Raw genomic sequence first — 23,980 nt, 5'->3', positions numbered from 1 at the left:
TTTTTTTCCTGCTGATTATGTTATGATATAAAAAAAATATAGGGTAAGAAGGTTGTGCATGCCAGTAGTATCAGCATCAAATTTCTTCATCCTTCATGGCAGGGGCTTTATACAGTTGTCTTTAAGAAGTTAATGATGTTAATTTTTTAATTGGATCTTGCTGGAATCCAAAGAGCTCACTTGTCTGACTCCCCGCTGCTCTCTGAAAATGCTCTTAGCAAAGGGGACACGACAAATAGTCCTCCTTCACAGTGTCAAGTACCCCACTTTTACCATTTAAAATGCCCCCCCAAGTGAACAAAATTCACAAGTTTACATCCCATAGAAGAGCAAGTAAATTTGTTGAAAATGATATGGATTCTTGTTTTGAAGTGACTTAGGGAGTGGTTATGTGGACATACAGGAAGAAGGAAATCTCTGATAAGATGAGAAAGAATGAATACATTCAAATGCAAACACAGAAGTCATATTTAGGCTTTGAAATACTTTATGTTTTTGTCATTTTGCTCCAAAAGTTTACACACAACATGCAGTCCCAAGTGCACATACCTGGAATCCCCAAGTAGTAGCCAGTAGTGAAGTTTGCTTTAAATCCCCCTTTTGCCAATTGACTGTCAGTGATGAAAAGCACAGTCATTCTATTGGTGGTTGAGAACACGTCCTTTACTGGCCCAGGCCCTGTGTAGACAGCTGTTCCAAATGAAAACAAGATAATCATTAAAATGATACTTTGAATTTAGAAGAAAATATACCCATTTATCAGTTCCATCTTTTAGAGGTATGCAACATGCAGCATGGCTGCTCGAGAAGCAACCACACATAAATAATTGTGTACTTCTGTTTAGATTTTGGACACCACTTCTAAGAAAGCCAACTTCTCTATTGATCTTTTCCAGTATTGCTTGAGATTTCTGGGGCTCTATAATTTAATACTGTTTATAATATTATCTGGCTTAGCACCACTACTGTTCAAAGCTCATGTTATCCCAGAAAAAAAAAAAAAATGATTGCATGACTGGTTTTAAAGACCTTTATAAAACAATGGAGATTATAGCTTCTCTTAGTAAATTTTTGTCCAAATTTATTTGATATTTTTTGTGAGTTGAATCATTAACCTAAGCTGAAGGATTGGATTAATTAGAGACAGATAATATAAACCTAAGTGGTGGTTTTCAAAATGTTTTTCATGAAGTCCTGGGCTTTGGAGGGTTCATAAATAATGAAATATTCTCTACTACACAATAAAGGCTTAGGCTAATTAAAAATACATTCATATTATTAGAGATATACACATATTTTTTAGAGAGGAGTCGGGGAGGGGCAGAGGGCGAGACTCTTATGCAGGCTCCATGGAGCCCAACACAGGGCTTGATCTCACAAACTTGAGATCATGATTTGAGCTCGGATCAAGAGTTGGACATTTAACTGACTGAGCTACTCAGGCATCTCTCATGTTATTAGATATTTTATATATTAGAATCCCTGAAAGTGATTCTGTTTCAAAAGAACTTCTTGTTTACAACTTTGAAAACTATGATTCTGAGATCCTCCAGAATTTTTATTTACTTTTTAATGACTGATGTAAATATTAAGAGGTGAAACGGTGAAAAAAAATTTTCTTAGACCATGAGAACCCTGAAATTTTCTTTTTAAAAAAGATTTTATTTATTTATTTATTTATTTATTTATTTATTTATTTATTTATTTGAGAAAAAGCATAAAGAGAGCACTGAAACTTTCATTAGAAGGACAATATAAACTAAAAATGGGAAAACAGCTCAAAATATGTTTATAACTATGTATACAAATATTATATTTGAATTTCTTCAGTTCTTATTAGCATTAGCCTCCCAATCTCACTGAGATTTTCATTGTTGACGTGTTCTATGTGTGGCTTTCAAAATCCTCTTCTAGGAAGCCTGCACTTTAGAACTTTGTGGGATTTTTCTGAAGAACCCTGTGTAAACAGTGATGGATTAATATCACTGGAAACCCTCTCCATCACCCTGTCCCTGTACTGTTATGGAAAGTTCCCTCTGGTCTTCCTCCATTGGTTGCCATGTTCATGGGATTGCATCCTGACTGCATAGCTACCTGGCCAGATTTTGTGGAAAATCATTAATATGAGTTCAAAGCACAGTTTTATGAAACATTTTTACTTGTGAAGTGTGTGGTTTCATTCACTCCAGTTAACCCTATAAGTGTTTTCATAATTTAATGTGTTATTTATCAAGAGATGCTTTCTTAAAAATTGGTAGTAGTTAAAAAGGATATTAGCCATGACTTTTGATTGATAGGTTTTTATTATGTTACCATGTATTTTATGACCTGCATACAAGAATTTCCTCTGGAGTAGTATACTTTCCCCATGTTTATTTAAAAAAATTAGTAGTCAGTAGAAAAGAGGGAAAAATCAACTTTGATCAATATTTGAATAATTCTCAGATATTTACATAGAAGCAACTGGTACTGGAGACACAGTCAGAGTAATAATAAATGCAAATAAAAATCATAAAAATATTTGCATAAAACACAATTTGTTCCTTTAGTTTGAAGTGAAACAAAACTGGATTTAATAGCTGTTTTTGGAAATATGATGTACACATAATGCATATTATGAGTAAAGTATGTCTTTTAGCTTTTAGTCTCCAAGGAGTAATGCTTACTGTAGCGAATTAATACAGCCGGTAGAAACTGCTAATGCAAAAATATTAATTCTGGTTTGCCAAGAATCCTCAAAAAGAATATTACTCTGTTATTATTGCAAATACTCTCATTTTGGAAGCTCCACATAAAATTCGACATGTTACTCTGCTGTTGTAATTTCATTTTGCTAGTTGTAAAAGAGTGATTACAGTTATTGGGAAATGCTCTCTCCATCAATCCAATCTCTTGAGCCATACAACTTTCACAATATTTAAATCTCAGACTTACCTAAGAGCAAAGAATCATCTTCTCCACCATCTCTGACTTCCACTACATCCGCAATATTTTCTAAGTCGAATTCTTGAAAATGAAGTTGTATATTCTTTCCCTTTTGTGCATTTAAATTCCAAACACCTTAAATGTAATACATAACACACACACACACACACACGAAGAAGTGATATATGACAACACAGTTTATAACACACTTGTTTTGATTTCCCTCAAAAGCTTGACTCTCTTGAGAATTTCAAATTTCTCTGAATTTTCGTATGAACCTCATGCCCCTCCACGGCATCCTGCCTTTTCCTTTATTGTTACAATAGCTTGGGCATTTTGTAAAGCCTGACAACTTATCTACATTTTCATCTAGACTTTGTTATGTTTGTTTCTTTTCTCACTTCAGTGCCTAACATATAAAGTACCCAATAAATATTTATTTAATAAATCAATAAATTTAATAAATTTCTATAGATTGTTCTTTTAATATTCCACTGACTTTTGGAATTTTTAGATCAGTACATTGTACAAATGATATGTTTAAAAGATGTCTTCAGTGTGAAGTAGAGATGATAATCTCTGGTTCCTCATACAAGTCAAATTAGATTCATGGCTGTTTATTTTTTTGGATCAGATAAGTCCCTGGAATAGTGGCTCTATTCTCCTATGAAAGTGATACTTACTTATCTCTGGGTCATTTGAAGGAAGAAAAGTTGACATTTTCTAACAACACATTTTTCACTGTCATTAGGGCATTTCTTTCACTGGTAAATTTCTCCTTTTAGATTGGGGTTGCAATGTAAGGTGCAGCCATGGGAGGAAACATGTCTGTTTCCCAGACTTACCGAAGTGAAATATTTGTAGCTTGTGCTGGGGAATTGGCATCTTTAATAATTTCTATGCAGCTTGAATGAGCTCCTCCAGTTAGAATATTTACAAGAGATAGGCTCTGTGCAGTTTTATCATATTCTCTCTAGACTTAAGATTTTTAAGTAAATCTTCATAATTTCATCTTTTTAAAAAGATTTATTTATTTTAGAGAGAGAAAGAGAGTGTGTGCAAGTGGAGGGAGGAGCAGAGAGAAAATAAGAGAAAATCCTGAAGCAGACTCTTCACTGACCACAGAGCCTGACACCAGGCTTGATCTCACCATCCTGACATCATGACCTGAGCTCAAATCAAGAGTTGGACACTTAACTGACTGAGCCACTCAGGCACATGTATTTGATTTTTTATCCTGAGAATCTAACTATATTACTCTAGCTGCATGCTTTATTGACAGTAATATATATTTAAAAAAGGTGTGGATGTCACAATTGGCCTTTTACTTTTTATACTTTCCACTGACTTTATGGAATTGTAAATTTGTTATATATATTATATGCATAATCAAGAAGAGTGATTAAGAGAGCAGTATCTGAAATAAGATACTTTCACTTGCTGGTTTTATTAAATTTTTAGATTTGAGAATTAAAATAATAGCACCTTCTTCAAAGAATGATTGCAAGAATTGACTGAAATAACATATTAAGCACTAACACAGTGCCTAGTGTGAAATAAATGCTAAGTAAGTTTGGTAATTATTATTGTTATTGTTGTTATCATTATACAATATCATAGACGTGGTGGGTATACTTAGTATTGGCAAATTTATAATCCACTTTGCTGAATCAAAGGGGGTATCAAGCCTTGATATATACATCTGTTTTTCATGGCCTGGGGAAAAAAAACAACTCACAGAAAGCCTGATTAGGGTAGCTGTTTGGAAAGTTCATGGAAGTGAACGTTGTATTTGGCTCCCACAGTTCAAAAGGTCCTCCACAGTCAGCTGAAAAAGAGAAAAGGAAAACAATGAAAAATCATTACTAACACAATGCTTATTTCAGAGAGATAATATTATATGCAGCAAATTCCCAATTATATTTCTTGGAATACTGGTTTTGGCACATAAAATTTATAGTTTTTGTAAATGAAAACCTTGCAACTTAAGTAAAGGAAAAGTGCAGGCTAACAGGTCTCCACTTCTTTTTCAGAAGAACTTCTCAAAACTTTAAATATTGTTCAGTTCTTTGAATCTCCGAGAAGGTGTAATCATGTGCAGCATTTCCCAAAATTATTTGGACAAGGAATAATTTTGCTAAGCATCTTTTATAAGTAGGCCTTATGAAATAAGGTATCTGATTCCTGATATAGAAAATAATGAATTTCGATAATGGAACAAATCTTAAATTTGACATTCTACTATTTGAAAGACAAGTAAATCATTCATTCTATCATTTCTTTTGTTGTTTTCTTTCTTTTTGTTTTTCTACCTCCACCTCCCCCCCGTCTCTTTTTCCTCAGTAGAGAGAGAGCTTCACTATCCTGTATACTGTATATGTTTTACTCTCAAGAAAGGGAGACAAACTGAAACTTCTCTTGCTAAATACTTGCTGACACTGGTCTGATACTTGACATTGTCCAGGAGTCAGGTTGGGAAAAAATTCATTAGAAAAAATACAGCACAGAAACTCTAGTTAAAACTAAGATGGTTCAAGTTGGCAGATTAACTTTATGAGATTCTTAAACTACTTTATATTTATCTTCCTGCTTGTTGGAAGAAAATTCTAAAGTAATATAAAGATTCATCAACTACTTCAAGTATCCTAATTCTATCTTATTTGTATTAACATGTTACATTTAAAATCAAAAGAATAAAAGTAATCTAATTCTAAGAATATAGGAAACTGAGATTCATATATATTTTTTCTATTTAAAGACAGAGGATGCCAAAGTTCTTTACTCTTAGTAAGACAAATCAGGTTATATGAGAGATAATGAAATGTCTTTACACCTTCTGCAGTCCTTCGGTCATACTCTTTTTTTTTGGTTCCTCTTTTACATGTCTTGAGTCTCACTTATGTATATTTTTTCAATTCATGTGCTTCTTCCAAATTTGTACGTAATAAGCATCTTAAACTTGGGTTTCATAATGTACTCTAGTTGAACAGAGAGAGGAGGTTGTGGTCCAACGGTAGTGCTGCCTTATTATCCGGTTCTGAAAGTAGTAGATCTGGTCTATTTTACATGGTCTCCTGGGCGGGCTGATCCAGACTCAGATGAACTTAGCAAGAATAATAAAACCTCTTGCAAAGCCTTATAACTTGCAAATTGTTTCCATGCACTTTCGCTCAAGCGGGGAGAGAAAATGGTGTATAAAAGGAAGATGTGTTGGAGATGGTAGATTAAAATTGTCACTCTGAGTTATCTATTTGTCTTTTTGAGAGTTGGTTTTCTCATACATAAAAAAGATATATATTAGAGATTTTCAGGGTTGTTATAAAAATCAGACATAATTATGAAAAGTGCCTACACGTTACCTGGCATATTCAATATGAATTCTTAATACATACACGTGGATTAGGTCATTACTTCATTATTTCAATTTTAAATGGACGATATGAACATTGGCAGTATTCAGTTGCTTGCTGATGCTGTACACATCCATTTAGGGTCAAAGTCAAGACTTCAATTCAGTTTGTCTCACCCTCACCCCTCAATATGTCTTCCTATTAGGTTGATTAAACTCTGCATCCTTTTCAACTGTCTGGTCTAAGCCATAGGCAAGTGAATGCCACTTGACGGTATGTGACATACGCTTATATACACAAAGAGAAGGAGGGCAGAATGGAACATGGATGAAAGTGCTAACAAGTAAAGTCAATGATGGATGGATTTAGAAGGAAGGAGGTAGTGTACACAGGGTGCTAAAGAAGGTATTTGGGGATACCTGAGTGGCTCATGGGTTGAGCTTCTGCCTTTGCCCCAGGACATGATCCCAGATTGGGGGATAGAGTCCCACATCGGGCTTCCTGGGGGGGAGCCTGTGTCTCCCTCTGCCTATGTCTCTGCTTCACTCTCTCTCTGTGTCTCTCATGAATAAATAAATGAAATCTTTAAAAAAATAAAGAAGGTATTTGAACCAAAAAAAGAGTGATAAGGAGGAAGAGGGCAGGTTCTCCACTTGAAGGAATGAATTGTATGATCCTATATCTGAGGTCAATACTCTCCTTGATTATGTGACTAACTGCCTGGCAAAGATTTCTGAAGAAGTATATACTACAACCCTTCAACTTCCACTTACACATACTCACTTAATTTTAATAATTCTTAGTGATGGAATTCCTGGGTGGCTCAGTGGTTTAACGATTGCCTTGGCCCAGGGCGTGATCTTGGAGTCCCGGGATGGAGTCCCACATCAGGCTCCCTGCGTGGAGCCTGCTTCTCTCTCTGCCTGTGTCTCTGCCTCTCTCTCTCTCTCTCTGTGTGTGTGTGTGTGTCTCTCATGAATAAATAAATAAAATATTTTAAAAAATAATAAAAATAATAATTCTTAGTAACATGAAGTGTTCCCTTCAATTCTCTGTGGAACTAATGGGGAAGGGGTAGTATAAAAACTCTGCAAGGCAAAGTCTAGCATTGCAGATTGCAGATTGCAGGTTGGGGAAAAGCAGTTCTTCTGTTTCACTAGTTTAAACATAGCCAGTGTGGCCAGTGGATTTGTTTTCGTTTTGTTGTTGCTGATTTTAAACCATCATTATTATTTTCTCTTCAAAGAATAGGAAGATCTCAAAGTTGTATTCTCCTAATGGAGTAAATCACTGATATTTTGGAGAATGTATTGAATTTTCACATAACACAGCAGTACATTATGTGTAGATGAATAATAGGACTTTAATAAATATACACCTAGTACATAAATGTTGTCAAGTGTAATTGTTAAGCCTGTCAAGACAGTTCACTTAGCATTTCTCCACTAAATAGAAGCATTAGAAAATTCATTTTTCTGAAATATTTAAGAATTACTGTTTTGAAATGAATATCAGATATAGTTTCATGTCAAATAATTGACCAGTAAGATATCTCTGATCCTTGGCCTGGTAAGATCTCTCAGTTATTCTCTGTATATAAATGATGGTAAGGGATTGGGAAAAGTACTTTCAGCCATTTTAAATATGAAGACACAATTTATTTTAATGGTGGTATTGCTATAATGGAGATGGGCTCCTTATTAGAGGGGCCAAAGACTCAGAAAATGTACTTCTGGGTACCACAATCATATTGTGTCATTAGATAAACTCCACCCAGAGAATGAGAGTTAAATAGTCTGTCTGGTACAGGGAATTTTATTCACAGCTGTGAAACTTTTTCATTTTTCCTTTCCTTGAAGCTGTTCTCTCAAAGATTTGTATTCTGATTAATTCCTTACTATGCCAGCAGGGATTTTCACTGCATACAATATGTAAATAGCTTGCAGTATTTTGCAAGTGGTTGTCAAGGATAGATATTTTTCTTGAGGCATGTCATTTTTAATCCATGCTTAAGCCTCTGACGTTCATGAGATATGTGTCAATGTGAGGTGAAAAAGAGAAGAGCCCAGCTCCCACTTACAGTAGGAGGGTTCAAATTAAAGATATTTGTGGCAAAATAATAGGTGTGCCTTGAGGAATAATGCCTTTCGTTGATGCTTGAATATTGTTAAGATCAGCGATTATTTTTCATCATCATAGTAATAGATAAGTCCTACACTATTACAGATAACATCTTAAAAATTCAAGTTGTATAAAATGGAAAATCCCATAAAAATTTTGTGTTCAGTTTATCACAATTTATGTTCCATTCACAGGTTCCAGTGACCAGCCATGATACTAATATTTATCTTAAATTTATGACAATTTCATTCCTTATAGTCTACATTTTACTTGTAATGAATAGCAATCTAGCCAACAAATAGGCTATTAGTTTTCAACATAAAAAGGTGAAAACAAAACAGAATAGATGAAAACACACTGATACAGGAGCAAATGAGTGCAGTTAATATGGAATTTGTTAGGGAATTAAATATCAAGTCACACTAATGATATGAAGGGCAAGCAGCTCTGCAAGAATACAGCCCCCGTATAATTATAAGACAAGTAGACAGGTGCCAATTCATTTCTATATGAAGAATTAAATGAATGTCCTGTCTGTGAAACTTGCCAAATTAACTTTGATTTTGTCTTTGGAAATGGAAAATGGCCCAAATAATGACCAAGTATATCAAAATTGTAGAAATAAAAAGTGACTATTAGAATAGCCAGAACTAGAGCTTTTATCTTTTCTCTTAAATAGTTTTAACAGCTACAGAAATAAGTTAAGGGCCTGAAGTGTGGATTCCTTTTTGTATATACCTATTCTCTTCAGTAGGTGTATTATCATCAATCACCCAAATTGTGTTGCAAATTAACATAATATTTGTGTAATGGAATGGTTGCTTTTGAAAAGTGTTCACAATACAATTTCCACATTTAAATGATTTATGTTGAAGTCATAGGGCAACAACTGTAGAGCTAATTCAGCAACAGGTGATCGAAGTCACAAAATGAAGAATCCCTGTAGGTATGAAATTGAACTGAACATTTCCCCAAACTGGGCACGATGAGGATCCCTAGGAACAAGGGAGGAATTTTGCTAGTCAGCTACTGATCTGGGATTATTTTCTTGTTTAAATGTAAGAGCCAAAGAAAGGCTATTAGTCAGTCATCCATGGTTTCCTTTTATTTCTGCTTAAACAAATCAGTGATCTGGAACCAGAAAAGCTCTGCTCACATAAGAATTTCACTGAACCAATTGCAAATGGCATTAGAATGAAATTGTTCAGAATGCATTTGATGGTAATTAACATTTTCTGCTGTGCTAAATATTACCCTGAAGTGAACCATTTGGAAACTGGAACAAATATACTTTGGGCAAATTCTAAAGTTTATATTTTAAAATCAGATAGATTATTCTACCGTTATAATTTCCTTGTTAAAATATGCAGGGATATCATGTTACCTTGACATTGAAGTGCTATTCTTTTCTTTTTCTGACTAAAATATTAATATGAGAAATTATATTAAAGTTTTATTTGTATGTTTGACATTATGTACCGAAGTTATCTCACATTTTCTTTTTTTTTAAGATTTTATTTTATTCCAGACATTTCCAGACATTTTATTTTATTCTGTCCAGAGAGACAGAGAGAAAGAGAGAGAGAGAGAGAGAGAGAAAAAGAGAGAGAGAGAGAGAGAGAGAGAGGCAGAGACACAGAGGGAGAAGCAGGCTCTATGCAGGAAGACTGACACGGGACTCGATCCCCGGTCTCCAGGATCACGCCCTGGGCTGAAGGCGGCGCTAAACCACTGAGCCACCCGGGCTGCCCTCACATTTTCTATTTAAGATAATGATGAGATTGTTATTAAAAAAAGTAAAGCCTATGAAACTATTCCTTTTACTAGAAAAATTTCTTCTTGACCACCTATTGATAAATAGAGGAACACACTGGCAGAAAGGATTAAGAAAATTATTTTAAATGACTGAAATGTCAAATAGCAAGATGTTTCTAATATGTGCTATCCATAGGAATTATTTGTCAAACTAGTAGTGACTTTAATAATTAGAATGTTCGTTTTTTTTTTTTTTTGCATGAGAATGTTTTGTATAATAGACAGGTAAGGTATGGGGCATTCATACAAAATAAAGTGAAGCAATTACTTTTAAACATTGTCAGGTGGCCCAAATTATTGTATTGAGGTTGAGTTCCGCTCCAGTTCTGGTATTAATATTTTGTTTGACAAAAATGTTTGTGTTGCCAAAAGAAAATTGTAGCCAAAATGAGAGAGAGACAGAGAGAGAGAGAGAGAGAGAGAGGAAGATTTAGTTCATATCTAATATTATTAATCATCTATTTGTGTGATGTTAGGAAACAGACACTGGTGAAGCAAAGGTACGTGACACTCAGAGTTTGGTGTCATGAAACTCACTTCTTGCCACAATTTTGTGACCAATACATGTGAGAAGGCATGCTACATTTCTGCTTTTGTTTAAATTTTATGAGTGTCCTGTCTCAATTTTATGAGTGTCCTGTCTCTTAATGTTTCTTTAAAGCTTTCTCCAGTTCATACATTCTTCTCCAAAGTCTATCATTTACTTTCTCATTTATTACTTTTAGGGGCACAAAATTATATATTGTCTTAAGTATTTATTTACATGGATTAAATTTTTTTCCATGCATTGGTATTGCCATATTATATTTCTTATGCAGTGCTTATCATATAGTAGCTATTTATAAAAGTTGAATGAATGTTTGAAATACTGAGGAATTTATGTATAGCCCATACAAGCATCCAAACATGCTAATGCAAAAGATGGTTAAGTGTAAACTAGCCTTTTGATAGAATGTAACTGCACATTCAATATGGTGGCAGGGAACCAGTATGGCAATGTAATTACTATCCTCATCTTAACGACAATTCGCTTGTTATGTGTTCTCAAACACCAGTCATTTATCTGTAGACCTTTTAAGTTGTTAAAACTTCTCATCTGAAAAGTCTACTTTCTTTTTTTTTTTTTTTTTTGACTTAAAGATTGAGAGCAGAAAAATATATAGTTTTAAAAGTAAAGTCAAATTTGGGTATGTTCTCCAAGTTGATTTGTTGATATGATTATGGGAAGAGTTTCAAGTGCACTTGGAAGGAAATGAAAAAAGGAAAAAGTGCTGTGTTTGTGGGCTCAGAGCCATAGCAGAACAAAAACATCCATGAGGTCTGACATAAGCAAAGCTGTAGAACTAGATCAGTTTCCAACTGCCATAATCCAAAGATAGAAGGGATTTTTTAATATCAAAACTATAGTGCAGTGAAGACATCCCAGTAGAGGCAAAATAGATGTTTGATATAATTTATCATTATATGGTTTTTTTTTCCTGTCAAATACCATAGTCAGAAAGTGATATGAAGTTATTGTCTCCATGACATGATAAGATGGTTAGTAATGCCCCTTTTTCCTCTGAAATGTCAGTTTCCAATTTGAATTAAGAGCACAGGTGGATACAGACTCTGTTTTGTTCTTTTGTGTTAAAAGACTCCACAGGACATTGGAAATCCTTGTCACTGCTCAACTATAACACATTAGTGGCTCCATGAAGGGAGCACATTTAGGGTCTTACAGAAGCACCATTTCAGGATAAAAACTTTTTGTGTGGTCTTGGTCTGAATAGAAAAAGTCTAAGCCCAATGATTATTATTAAATTATTCTGGAAATATACTGGGTGGATTTCAAGCTTAACCAAACTCCTCTGGAGATCTTAACATTTTTCTTCAAGAAGACAATGAGAATCTTAAGGCTCCTTCCCAAAAGACTATCTGCCATGCTACATGGCCAATACAGCATTAGTTCATATACTAGTGGAAACAAAATGGAAGTTAGCATCTTCATTATTTTAAAAATAAAAATATACTAAAATTATTACAAATATGATGCATAACAAAGTACTGAGTGATTTCCTTGTAAGTGTATGTATAATATGTAATATTTTGCTAACTTCCATTTTACTTATATTTTGGAGTCCTTTTTTGTGAAAAAATGTTAGGCTGAGATAATTTAAAAAGCCAAAGGAAGATCTACTTGAAAATATTAATGATTTAAATACACGTTATAAAAAAAATAAAAATAAATAAATACACGTTATAGTTACTTACTAGGAAGTTCTGGTGGAGGAGTTGGGACCAAAGTTGGTTCTGGATAAAGACTCACATTGCAAATTCCATATGTTAGGCTAATGTCATCCAATGCTATATCACTCAGGATCTGGTTTTTAAAAGCATTAAAAGCAACCTGCAATTCAGAGAAGGATATGAAGTCATTCTACTCTAATCTTCTGGGACTTGATTCTTCTTCTGGCTTAATATTTGCTGGAAAATCAGAATTGCCAACTCCAAATATAAGAGGTCCAGTTTCTGTATAGTGAAATATTGATAGATCAGGCTTTTTATAATCCTTTTCCCTACTTATGTGTTCATACTAATCTAAATTCTCACCAGTGTCTTCCTTCTGAGTCCTTCCTTCCTTCCTTCCTTCCTTCCTTCCTTCCTTCCTTCCTTCCTTCCTTCCTTTCTTGTGGCAACCAATGTCGCCACAGTTTCCTGTGTCTCTGTCTCTCATGATTTGTCATACTCTACTGTGTTCTGTCATGGATCCACATTTTCTGGCAGGGGACAGCAAACTTCTCACAGAATCCTCCCTTCAATAATATTAGAAATCCAGGTAGCTGTCTGCCTTCTTATAGCATATGAGCCCTAAAAAGAATTCACACCAACTAGATAATTTAAATGAGAAAAGAAAGGGATAAGAGAAGATAGAAGTAAATATGATCATTCAGGGCCATCTAGTACTAGTCATAGTTCACCCAGGAAGCTGGTGTGAGATACTGTGTGTGGGTAATGCTCAGATGACACAGACCCAGAGTTGGAAGACAGTTTCAGGGGTCAGATGAAACTTACTAGGTTCTTAAAGACAGTAGGTACTTTAGCTGAACTTTCCTGGGTCCTCTCTTGTGTAGGAAAGACATAAACAGAATACCCACGATATATTAATTACTATGCGAGGCACATTGTATATATTATCTCATTCAATTTTTTCAACACTATTGTACAGTCATACATCATTCACTCTTTGTTCATTCATTTCACCTTCTCCATGCTAGACACAATTCCAAATAAGGATTATTTTCTCTCTTTCATGTATGGGTAAGCTGAATTTCAAAGAGACTAAAGTGTCAAGATTTCACGACGAAGTGGCAAAGCCAAGGTGCAAATATTTGTGGAACTCGATGCTCTCAATCTGCCTGATAAGCTAACTTTGAGAAAGTGGATCCAGTTGTTTAAAAAAAAAATGCTCCATGAATTGAGGCATATTGGCCACTGCAATATAGTAGTTCCCCCTCATCTGAAGTTTCACTTTCTGGTCCTCGTGGTCAGCTGGACTTTGAAGCAGATGATCCCTCTGTATGTCAGAAGGTCAGTCACAATGCCTACATAATTTACCTTTCTTCATCTTACCATGTAGGCATTTTGTCATTCCACATCATCATAAGAAGGGTGAGTACAATAAGATATTTTGAGAGACCAGATTCGCATAACTTTTGTTACAGTAATTATTGTAATTGTTCTATTTTCTTATTGTTAATCTCCGACTGAGCCTAATAACTAATAAATTAAACGTTACCATAAGTAGGTAGGTATAAGAAAAAAACCATAGTATATGTAGGGTTCAATAGTATCTAAGGTATTAATGGGGGTCTTAGGATGTATGACAAGGGGAACTACTGTACTTATTTTCCTGCTCTGCCATTTCTTTGTTCCTCTGATGTTCCACTTTCCTTTATCCTTCCCTGAATTATCAGAGAACAAAGTTAGAGAAGAAAACTTCCTGGGGGGTGGGGGTGGGGGGAGGATAGACTGAGAAAAAAGAAAAGGAAGAAAAAGAGAAGGAAGGAAAGGAAGATGGAAGGAATGTAAATGAGAGTGGTTAATTACTGCCTCCTTCCACAAAGTCACAGAAAAACTAAAGGTGTCACAATAACTATGTCTGTCCAAATATACACCTCCTGAAAGTTATACTCTCTTGTCTGAAATGACCCGATTAAAACATTGTTAATTTGGTCAAACTATTAGCCTGAATTATCTTGTATTTTAATTGCAAACACCCTTAGGAAGAGAACACATTAAGCTGTTATCTGAAAAATTAATTCACCTTAATGTGAAATAAATGATCAGAGACTTCCCAATGATACAGCTCATGGAATTTGTTTCTAAAGGAAATACATAGATTAAATCAAAGTGGGGCAGGGTGAATGGATATCGATGGGCGTGGATGTTCTAATAGGAAAGGATGATTTCCTAGAAAAGTAAAAGGCAGATCTAGGTGATATTTGTGGGAAACTGAAGTCCTAGGTAGCTAGGGGACATGGGAAGAGATAGTTGGCATGAGTTAGAAAGTTGCTGAAGAAAGCTGTAATATCCCACAAAATACCTATGGAATTTATGGATCATTATAAATAGCACTTTAATGCAGTAAATTGTTCTTCATTAAGTGGTTTTAAATAAGTTAGTGAATAAATGAAACTCAGAGATTTTTTATTTTTTTAGAGAGAGACAGGGCGAGAGAGAGAGAGAGATTGCTCATGAATGCATGCACTGGGGTAGGGGATGGGGAGGGACAGAAGGAGAGAAATTCAAGCAAGATCCATGCCCAATGTGAAGCCCAATGCCAGCTCGTCTTATGACCCTGAGATAATGACCTGAGCTGAAACAAGGAGTTGGATACTTAACTAACTGAGCCATCAGAGGCCCCAAACTCAGAGATTTTTTTTTTTAATTAAAGACTTTATTTATCTATTCATGAGACACACACACACACACACACACACACACACACACACACACAGAGGCAGAGACACAGGCAGGGAGAGAAGCAGGCTCCATGGAGGGAGTCTGACGTGGGAGTCGATCCCGGGACTCCAGGATCATGCCCTGGGCCAGAGTCAGGCGCTAAACCGCTGAGCCACCCACCCAGGGATGCCCAGAGATTTTTTTTTTCTTTTAAGAGATTGAGAAAGTAGAGAAAATGACTTGGTTATATTCATAAAATATTTTTTTCATCATATTACCTTAACCTATAATTGCATCACCATTTTTAGAACACAAACACATGGTTATGAATCACAAGGTATTTTGCTAACCTTAAATTCCACTGTTTCATTTAATGTTACTTGTCCATAATTCCAACTTTCTCCATAATTTCCTTCCTTTTCGAAAACTGTCTTCTCCACGTGTTGGTCACTGCTGATATTAATGCTTAATTTATAGACATTTTCACCATACATATAATACCTAGTTTGGAAACAAGCACAAATGATTGGATTTCTACAGTATTAGAATAAATGCAACTTAGGGTTCTTCTAAATCCTTTACTTTCTCTGAAATATTCCCTTTTTGCTTAGTGAGGAAGCTGCTAGTAAAGTCTCCCAGCATTTTGCTACTTTATCAATTAGAAAAATAATGGCAAATCCGTGAAAACTTGGGATGTCTTAGTGAAATCAGAGCATGGCAATGTGAGAAAGCCAATGGTATTCATTAAATAAGATAGTATTTAACATGTGTCTATGACATACCAGAAACTGAGGCAGACTGGTTCTAAAGTGGGGTCTAAAGGGAGACTTAAGAGTCCCACTCTTTCCCGTCTTCCTCCTGGTCCAGTTGGGGTGGAAATGTAAAATCCTGTAAAAACAACAAAATTTTTTTTTACTTCACTCCACTGTCAGCAATTTCATTGTGTGATATATATCATGTTATAAGGAGAAAGGAGTAATTTAAGTTGAAAATATAAGGAATGGAAAGGAAGTAGATATGACCCCAGAAGGCGCTGTCTCTGCATAATAAATTATTAGTCAGGAAAATCACCTCTCAATCTGGACCTCCCAATTTATAAAACAAGAGCCTTGAACTGGAACATCACTGAGGGTATATAAAACTTTGACTTTTTATGAGTCCACATGATTATTTTATCATATTATCATATTATCATATCCAGATATCACTTTAATTCCCATTTACTAGATTTTTTTAATTAGTTAACTTCTTTTTTTTTTTTTTTTTTTTTAGTTAACTTCTTTAGAGACAATGAGTACATAAGAGTATTTAGATATGCTGGTGAAGTAAGTCATGATATATGCAAGTATTTAAGCACAAATTTGAAGGCAAAGTTAAGAGTTTCAAAGACCATCAGTTTTTAAATCCATTGACTATACTGCATTTTTCTACATAAGAAGTTACCTGATTTTATGATGGTTTTATCTTCCATATTCCTTTGAATGATAACTAATCAGATCACAGAAGAACAGGAAGTATGCTAATCTACATAAAAGCCTTCTAAAATAGCTCAAGCCACTGCATTAAGTGCTTTCTGGTCTGGAATTCATTATTCCAACCAATGATTTGAGTTATTTGAAGTGTGGGAAGAGTTGCTAGAGTGAGATAATCTTGAACATTTTCTTAGGGAAATTTAATTATTTTATTCTTAGTTTGCAGCTTATATATTATGACAGAAAGCCAGAATCATGTAACAAAATATGTTATGAAGCAAATGAAATATTGGGTAAATCTGATTTCTAATTTCTAAATCTGATTTCTAATAAATGTAGTTTTTTATGAAATACTGAAATTTAGTGTTTATTTGAAATCAAACATCTTCTCTCTTATGTTTTCCAACAAAAATTTTTATAGGCAATGCTGTATAGAATTGAAATTCATTCATTTACAACATGTAGAATAAGGATAAGATATGAAGAAAAATACTAATAAAACTTCCAACAGATATATCAGTTTATATTTAGATTAGTGAAGCCAAAAATACCCATCAGAATGAATATTTTATCAAGGTGAAATCATGGTCAAATACATTAATAAATGTAATAAATATACATTCACTGGATTTAGATTATAAAATGTAAAATGGAAATGAATGCATGTTTAACATTTTATATTAACACATTACTTATACTTTATATAATTCTGTGGCATTTTATGAGTTCTTGTTTTATCTCTATAGTTAGTGCTCAATTATTCAACCTAATAAAAAATGTAACAGAGATACAGAGAAGACGATCTAGAATCCACCCTTTAAATGCCAAATTCTAAATCCCTTTTGAATTGACCTTAATTTTGTTGATTAGAATATAGTTGGGAAAAAAAATTAAAAAAAAAAAAAAAAAAAAAAGAATATAGTTGGGGAGGAGATAATTAAAATACCACTGAAGAGCATGAATAAATAATGAAATAGCTACCGTGTTCAGAAATATTTCTAGTTAGCAGCAATTATGTAACGTAAAAACTTTTGTGCTTCTTTTTATGTTTTGCCATGTTCATAGGCAATTAGTTATAATTAGAAATATTTTTAATCTATTGTTTACTCATTAAGTAATAATATATGTGGGAATTTTACTCTGATAAAGATATCATGATGCTATGAATCATTGTTCAGATAAAACATAGTTATGTGGATATAGTACCTTATGAATTTTGCATAAATAAATTTTTAAAAGCACAATATATTAAATCACATAGAATTGCATGTTTTGGAATAGAAAATAAAATAACATAATAATAAGTAATATGATAAAATAAAAATTAAAAATAATATATTAACTATATCTGGGATATCAGTTAAATTCTTAAATTAGAAGATGAAGGAAATTCTTCATAAAATTATGTATTTTAAAAATAGAGTATTGTATGCATAAAAATTTTCTTAGTCTATGTTGATTGTCCTTAAATTTCATTTACATTTGCCTGTGGGGGTCACTTGACCTCTGATATCTGTCAGATATAGCAGGAATCATTGTGTTCAAGGCAGCCCATTCCATTTCAGCACAACTAAAAACTCTTTTTTTTTTTAAAGTTATTGTGTGCTTATTTTTTCTAATTTTTCTCCTGGGCACATTAAGGATAAATAAGTTTATGCTAACTCTACAAATATTTAAAGACTACTATTTTGCCTTTTCTAAGACTTCTCAAGATTATCCATCCTTTTGGCCCTCAATAATTTAATATGGCACAATTTCAGCTGCTTATTCATTTCAGAAGCTCTCATTTAGTTGTACATCCAGTTGATTCCACTCAGAGTATGGAAACCAGAAGTTCACACAATATTTCTATTGAAGTATCTTACCAGGTGGACAAGTAGGGACATCCTAACACTTGGGACTATGATTTAAGTCATATTGTCATTGACACTATTTTCCAGTGTGTCTCATTATAGTTCTCTCTCCATGAGAATTCATCTCCTACATCCTAGCTCAATAATGCCTCTTTCTGCACAATCTAATTGGTCCCTTACTGAACATCTTTTATCATCTCTTTTTTTCCTACTAAGCAAGCATAAGTTTACTATGATGTTTGAGGCTTCTGTACTATGTAGACTTCAATGTCATTTTCTAGCCATAGTTCTTATAATTCATCTATTTACATATAGCACTTCTACAATATTAGATTATTTTAATTTGCTCAACACCCAGGAAATTTATGAGTCTTTTAATTTTTTTTTCTCTGTCACTCTACTTCTCCTTACAATTGTACCTGTCAAAATCCTACTAATTTTTTGAGGTCATTAAATCAAATTGCCATCACCTTTAGAAAGCTCCTCTTGCTGCTCCCAATTATATGGAACCACTCCTTTTGAATATTCTGATGTCACTTATTCTGTTATATTGTGTATTACATTCATGGTCACATGTGACTTTAAACTGCTAGACTTTGGGAAAAGAGCAACACTTAGTTCAGTTTTGAATTCTCAATATGGATTAGCTGAATGTTGCTTAATTTTATTCCTGTTAACAATTTGACTGGCTTTTAATTTTATTAAAGTAATGCACAAAAGGAATGATTAAAGAGATATTTTTCATAACCACATGGGAATTTCTATGGTCAAATGACAATTTCTTTTAAAATCTTACAAATTTCTTTTTTTTAAATATTTTATTTATTTATTAGAGAGAGAGAGATGGAAAGCATGAGTATGGAGGGGCAGAGGGATGAGCAGACTCTCTGATGAGCAGAGAGCCTGACTCTGGGTTCCATCCCAGGACCCTGGGATCATGACCTGAGCCCAAGGCAGACGCTTAACTGATTGAGCCACTCAGGTGCTCATAAAATCCTGCAGGTTTCTTAAAATGTTTTTGAGAATTGGAATGAACCTCAGAGTCAGCCTAAAACCCAAAGGATTGAATATATTTTGTTAATTTAAGCATACAGTGAATCTTTCTTGAGCCTTAGGTTTTTCTTACAACTTCTTTCTATCCCTTTCTGCTTATTTCTCCATGAACCAAACTTATGCTTTCACACCTAACACTTCAATTAAGAAGAAAAAGTGTTGGATATGCACTGATGTGATGTAGAGATAGCAGCAACTGGAGAGGCAGCAGAACTTTGTGGAAACTTGGAGATCCCTCTTAAGATGAAAATAAGCTGATATAAAATATTTTGTGAGTGGGATGCCTGGGTGACTCCTCTATTGAACATCTGCCTTTGGCTCAGGGTGTGATCCTGGCCTGGGCATCGAGTCCCGTATCAGGCTCCTCACAGGGAGCCTGCTTCTCCTTCTGCCGATGTCTCTGCCTCTCTCTCTGTGTGTCTCTCATGAGTAAGTAAATAAAATCGTTTTAAAAAATCGTTTTGTGGGTAGTGAATGCCTATGTAAAATTAACTGAACCTAGGAGATAAATATTGAAAGTTGTGATTAGAGAATAGTTCAAATTCAAGTCTATCAACATTAGAAAGTAATATTTTCTGAGATTCAACGTCACAAGAAAGATAAGGAAGTAAAGCCAATATTACTTTGAAAACACTAAAATCATACTTATTTTAGAAAAAAGTACCTATGCTAAATGAAATGCAGATATCTAAAGGGCTATATACTTTTGAAAATTTAGTAATGTAACTATTTTTCTCCCTAGCCTACCACCTAAAACATTACCACAGCCAATTTATGTTTGTTGAATGCTTTTGCATCATGAAAAGAACATAGTTATAATGTCTAACATTTATATAGCACTTGTGTCATGTGCCAGGCATTTTCTTATTTATTTATTTATTTATTTATTTATTTATTTATACAGTAACCAAATTAATGTTCAAAACATGCCTCTGAGGTCAAGTCCTGATTATCATCAACCCACTTCCCAGATGAGGGAACTAAGGCAGAGAGAAAACAGGACACTTGCCTAAATGGCAGTGCTGATTTAAACCTAGCTGACTTCAGTCTCAATTTTAATGGTCTTTACTACTGCACTATGCTAACCCCTAGGCATTAGAAACAATTATGATTTCATTGAGAAAGGCCAACAAAGAAACACTTTCTTTGGGCTGTCTAGCCCTTTTGTGACCCCTCTCTTTCTGAAGTTTTCATATGTTACTGACCTCATTCTTTCTGAATGTTCTGAACAAATGAGCCACTTCTGAGCACCCCAAGATGCTGCCCTGTATCAGTGCTGCCATCTCTACTGGGTCCCTTTGCTTCTAAGAGGTACAGAGAAACTCTAAGCATTGACAGTGCACAGACTTAGGGGGCCATTGCTCTATCAGAAGAGAGTTCTAAAGAAGGAGCCAAAAAGTTAAGGGGCTTAGATGTTCTTCCCTAAAGCAATGTTAATTCAAAGTTTATCTGTTTCATTTAGACTTTTCTGTCATTTAAAGTGAAGGCAAAGAACAAAAATCCCCTGCATGGATAAGAGGAACAGCAGGAGAGATTTAATTCTCTTCCATTTCAGAGGTAGGATGTTCTGACACATAAAAAAGCAGGTTGGAAGAAAAATGCCTCTGGGGGTGGGGAGGGATGTCTGGTAGATTATGAAATCACTGGTATGAGAGTTGGAGAGAACCTATTAAATCCTATCATCCGTTCTCATTACACCACTGCCTCTGGTGGGCTCTGAACTGCTCTGACTTGTCTCATTTTAAATAACTCCAGCTACAGGACTTTCTCCTGAGACTCCATTTCCGACCCAACTATTTAAAACCTCCACCTGACATTCAACCTGCTTCACTTTGGTCATTTTCATCTTATTTCTTTAGTTATTTAATCTGTTGGCAAGCTGAAACCATTTTTCTCCTGTAATGTACTTATATTCTTCAAATATCAGTGGAATTATTTTATCTCTTATTATGATGACATAAAAGTAGAAAAATGATCATTTGAACATCAAAGACTTCAACTACATAAAAGGTATCTGTCATAGTCAATAGATATAAACGCTTTCTGTACTTTGCTCTAACTACTCTTGTCCAAGTGTGGTAGAGACTTTTTTTTTTTATTACAATAAAGACAAAAATGTGGTCAAATTATTTGACCATTTTTAGGCCAGGGTTCTTCAGAGGGCTGGGGTGATTATCACATTGGGATTAGTCTGTAGCTGTGCAGATTATTAAATTATCCATAGAGGATCAGACTCTGGCAAGTTCCAAATTCAAAGAGGATTAACTATGTATGGTAGTAGGGATGTCATAATTTTCATACTAAACAAGTTTGGTTTATTGGGATTGGCCATCTACACAGAACACATTTTTGTTCATAGCTCCACACTGCTAACTAATTTAGCAGAATCCTGTTGCTTTTCCTTTGAGATTATTTCCAGAATCTGACCTCTTCTCACTGCATCTGTTCCCACTGATCTAACAGTCCTATGGCCTCTTCTCTGGTTAGAGTAATAACTTTCCACTGGTCTTCCTGACAATGCCCTTGCCTTTCCATAAATTGTTCAACCAGCCAGTTTGAATCCTACCACTTTTATGCTCAAGAACCCAATAGCTCTTCATTTCATTGAGGAGAAAGCCAAAGCCATAGAAGACCCATTATTATCTGTACTCTACCAGCCCTGTTTAGTCCACATCAGCCTTGCTGGCCTCCTGGCTTTTCTTCCAACAAGTCAGGCATACTCCCTTTAAAGCCTTTGTTCTGCTCATTCCCTCCATCTAGAATAATCTATATGGCTTATTCTTTCATTTCTGTAAAGTTTTGGTTTGAAAGTCACTTCTCAATGGGACCCCACCTAATCATGCTGTTTTAATCTGCAACAGCACCTCAGCTCACTTGCCCTCCCCGCTGCCCTTACCAAGCTCTATGTATTTTCTCAGAGCGCTCATTCATATTGAGCATGCCTACAAGTTGTAATTACTTGTCATACATATTGCTTAGTTCTAGTTTATAAATTTTTTCCCTCCAAAATATGTGTTCCATGATTGCAGGAAATCTGGTTTATTTTTGTTCAAAGATATATTCTGAGTACCTTAAATAGGGACTGGGGCCTGAAACAAAAATACTTCTTGAATAAAGAAGTGGAAGAATTTTGCTGATGACTGAAAAAATAGATTAAAAAATAGATCAAAAGTAATCACTTTTTATTAAGCAATATTTTGATCAAGTTGAAGTAGTATGCTGAATCAAATTTTGTTATTCCAGGGAAGCTGTTGTCTAAAGGAACAGGATTAGACAGATAAATTTTTGCCCTAAAAAAACGAACTCTTTAATGTCCTCCTAGCGATGTCATTCACAATTGACATTTAATCTGCTATTTACTTTTCAGGTTATAAAAATGAGACTATTGATCTCTGTAATAGAAGTGGCCATTGATAATAAATTACAATGCACATTTGCTCAGGTTATTTTTATGTTATAAGCAATTTCCTGCAGTCAATAACTCACTCAATCAGAAATTACCTATTGAGTCAAAGTTGTAGACATTCATTCATATAAATTAAAAAATAATTTTGTGTGTTCATTAGATTCAGGCACTAAAAATGGGCTAAGAATTCAAAGATGAAAAAGAGCAGTTTCTTTCTTTTTTTTTTTGAAAAGAAACAAATAAGTAAGAAAATATAACACCACATGGCAGGAAAAACAAAAGAGGTGTTTATAAATGTTTAATGGAAAGGGAAATTTTAACTCAGAAGTTCTAGATAGACTTTACAGAAGCGGTGATGTGAGATCTGTGTGCTCAATGCCTAGAGCCATGTCTGGTTAAAGTAAGATTGTAATGTATGTTGTTTGAATTGAACCATATTTTCATCAGTAATCTATTGACAAGTTATATTGTAGGATGGATTTTTGTCCAAGAAAATTATCTAAATGTAGAAATTTCTATTCTGTCCTTTTTGTAATATTCTTTATTTTTTAAGATCTACATTACTTCTAGATTTGTAAACTCTCTGTTCAGTGATTAATTTGGTATTATAAATACATGCTTCCAAGGTTTTCATAGGTGGTCTTCCTGCTATGATTTCTTTATCTCCTGATAATTCCCTAGAACTTCTGTTCTTCTTCATCAACTATTATTGTCTCCAATATTATTTTTCTGCCTGAAAGCTAATTCTAATATTCACATGAAAAGCTATTTACAGGGGCACCTGGGTGGCTCGGTGTCCGCCTTTGGCTCAGGTTGTGATCCCGGAGTCCTGGGGTCGAGTCCCACATTAGGCTCCCTGTGAGGAGCCTGCTTCTCCCTCTGTCTATGTCTCTGCCTCTCTCTCTGTTTTTCTCATGAATAAATAGAAAAAAAAATCTTAAAAAAAAGCTATTTACAAACCTCATGACCATGCTTTAGAATCAGCTGTTCCATAGTTCTTTTGCTATGGACTGATGGCTGTCTTTCCACAATTTATCTGTT

General features: G+C 34.5%; 1 protein-coding gene across 1 annotated transcript in view; it reads right to left on the bottom strand.

The window, feature by feature from the left end:
* TMPRSS15 (transmembrane serine protease 15) overlaps positions 1 to 23,980 on the bottom strand; it is a 119,475-nt gene that overhangs the window by 52,829 nt on the left and 42,666 nt on the right. The window contains exons 12-17 of the mRNA XM_041734712.1: positions 15,938 to 16,043; positions 15,506 to 15,656; positions 12,465 to 12,600; positions 4,664 to 4,753; positions 2,935 to 3,060; positions 550 to 690 (exon numbers count right to left, since the gene is read on the bottom strand). Of these exons, the coding sequence (XP_041590646.1) occupies positions 550 to 690; positions 2,935 to 3,060; positions 4,664 to 4,753; positions 12,465 to 12,600; positions 15,506 to 15,656; positions 15,938 to 16,043 (750 nt within the window). The remainder of the gene's footprint in view (positions 1 to 549; positions 691 to 2,934; positions 3,061 to 4,663; positions 4,754 to 12,464; positions 12,601 to 15,505; positions 15,657 to 15,937; positions 16,044 to 23,980) is intronic.

This window comes from Vulpes lagopus, chromosome 20 (assembly GCF_018345385.1).
Source record: "Vulpes lagopus strain Blue_001 chromosome 20, ASM1834538v1, whole genome shotgun sequence".
Lineage (NCBI taxonomy): Eukaryota > Metazoa > Chordata > Mammalia > Carnivora > Canidae > Vulpes > Vulpes lagopus.
The sequence above is the reverse complement of the archived record's forward strand: the minus strand, read 5'-3'. Positions and strand labels throughout refer to the sequence as shown.